Below are 2,043 nucleotides of genomic sequence, written 5' to 3'. Positions count from 1 at the left end.
GAAGCCTACCCCAGGCTGGTCTACCTCAAGGTTCTCCCTTATCACCGATCTTGTTCCTCTTCTTCAATGCGGACCTGGTACAACGACGAATCAACAGTCATGGTGGAGCGATAGCCTTCGTGGACGACTTCACAGCGTGGGTCACAGGACCTACGGCGCAGAGCAATCGGGAAAGCATTGTAGCCATCATCAAGAACGCCCTAGATTGGGAGAGAAGGAGCGGTGCGACATTCAACATAGAGAAGACGGGAATCATACACTTCACTCGTAAGACCTACAAGACCGACACACAACCATTCATGATCAAGGGGCAGACTGTCGAGCCCCAGAACCATGTCAAGATCCTAGGAGTGGTTATGGATGCGAAACTAAAGTATAAAGAACACATTTGGAAGGCTGCGTCCAGGGGATTGGAGGCAGCAATGCAATTACGACATCTCCGAGGACTGTCTACATCAACGGCACGGCAGTTGTTTACATCCACAGTCGTCCCCGGTGGTGGACTACGCCTCCAATGTGTGGATGCACGCATACAAAGACAAACTCGTGGGACCTATCAACAGGGTCCAGAGAATGGCGGCGCAAGCGATCGTGGGGACCTTCCTCACGGTATCAACGAGCGTGGCGGAAGCGGAAGCTCATATCACCACCGCACAAGATCGATTCTGGAAGCGAGCCATCAAACTCTGGACGGGCATTCACACACTACCAGACACCAACCCATTGCGCAGAAACATTTCTCGGGTGCGAAAATTTAAGAACAAACACCGCTCGCCACTCTACCAGGTGGCAGACGCACTTCAAGGCATAGCAATGGACGAGTTGGAAACCATTAACCCGTTTATATTGGCACCCTGGAAGAACCGCGTACAGACCATCACAAACGAGTTGACAACAACACGGCGGAATGTCAACTACGATGTACGCATCGCCGTAAGCGACTCGGCGCGAAACGACCTGGTGGGAGTTGGCGGAGCTGCGACACTGCCGCCGTCCGTGTACGGCAGCCCAAAGCTTGGGACCTTGTACTCTGGGTCCGAGATCAGAACAGAACCCGTACTCCGGGGAGCTGGCAGCGATGTACGAGTATTAGGCACCCTGCCAACGCTTAGGTCTAGCCGTATCGAGATCTCAACACGCAATAAAGCGGCCGTTCTCACGCTCCGGCAGCCTAGACAGCAGTCTGGGCAACACCACATCTGCCACATCTACGAGTCAATCAGAGAACTACTCTGGAACGGGAACACAGTAACAATACGGTAGCTCCCTGCGGGCGAAGAGGACAAGCTTTGGGAAATCGCTAAGAAGAATGCCAAACATGCCACTAGACAGGGTGCCACTCCGCAGACGCAAACGCCCAGGACACGCTCAACAACGCTCAACGTAGCATGGTCCAAGAGAAGCACCACCAATCACCTGCCAGACAAAGTCGGAGCTCATTCCAAGCGAGTCGACGCAGCACTACAGTCGCTCGCGAAATCGCCTTCCGCTTTTTACTTTCTCTTCAATTGTCAGGGGGCCCGTTTTGGGGTCTCTTGGCGCTTACACCGTGCCTGTTCCCACCGCCAAATGTCGCGCACAATCCAGCACAGTGCTGCTTCACGGGCTCCCACTAGATGCGCGGGTCCGGAGCAGGGTCCACATGGACCGCAATGCTACCTGACAACGACCATGAGTGTGCAGCATAGACAAGTTCCGCGGCAAGCATGGGAAGAGAAGAAACGCAGTTGAGCTTAGCAAGCCGGGCCACTAAATTTCTAGCCTAGGAGCGGTAGCAAGACGGAAATTCGAGAAAGAGTGGCAACCTCAGTGGCAAATTCAACTTCTATAAAGGAAGCGCTTACTCCAGGCCCCTCATCTTAGAGAAAAAAGATGTCAAATAATCCATCACGCTCTAATCTATGAAAATACCCATACGTTGCTTAACGGTGGTGTAAAAATATCGCCTCGGCCTCCTCGTACTTCCCCTGGCTGTCAAGCGTGTTTGCGAGGTTGTTCATGCTGCGGAGCGTGTCGGGATGCTCAGCGCCGAGCACTTGCGTC

At 53.5% G+C, this 2,043-nt stretch overlaps 1 protein-coding gene across 1 annotated transcript in view; it reads right to left on the bottom strand.

The window, feature by feature from the left end:
* Positions 1–1,769: 1,769 nt before the first annotated feature.
* Positions 1,770–2,043, bottom strand: part of N657DRAFT_326702 (purine and uridine phosphorylase) — a 3,803-nt gene continuing 3,529 nt past the window's right edge. The window contains exon 2 of the mRNA XM_062786833.1: positions 1,770–2,043. This exon is cut by the window's right edge and continues 32 nt beyond it. Coding sequence (XP_062642611.1) covers positions 1,923–2,043 — 121 coding nt within the window. The 3' untranslated portion in view covers positions 1,770–1,922.

Source organism: Parathielavia appendiculata (assembly GCF_033297405.1).
Source record: "Parathielavia appendiculata strain CBS 731.68 unplaced genomic scaffold N657scaffold_37, whole genome shotgun sequence".
Taxonomy (NCBI): Eukaryota; Fungi; Ascomycota; class Sordariomycetes; order Sordariales; family Chaetomiaceae; genus Parathielavia; species Parathielavia appendiculata.
This window is presented reverse-complemented; position numbering and strand designations above follow the sequence as displayed.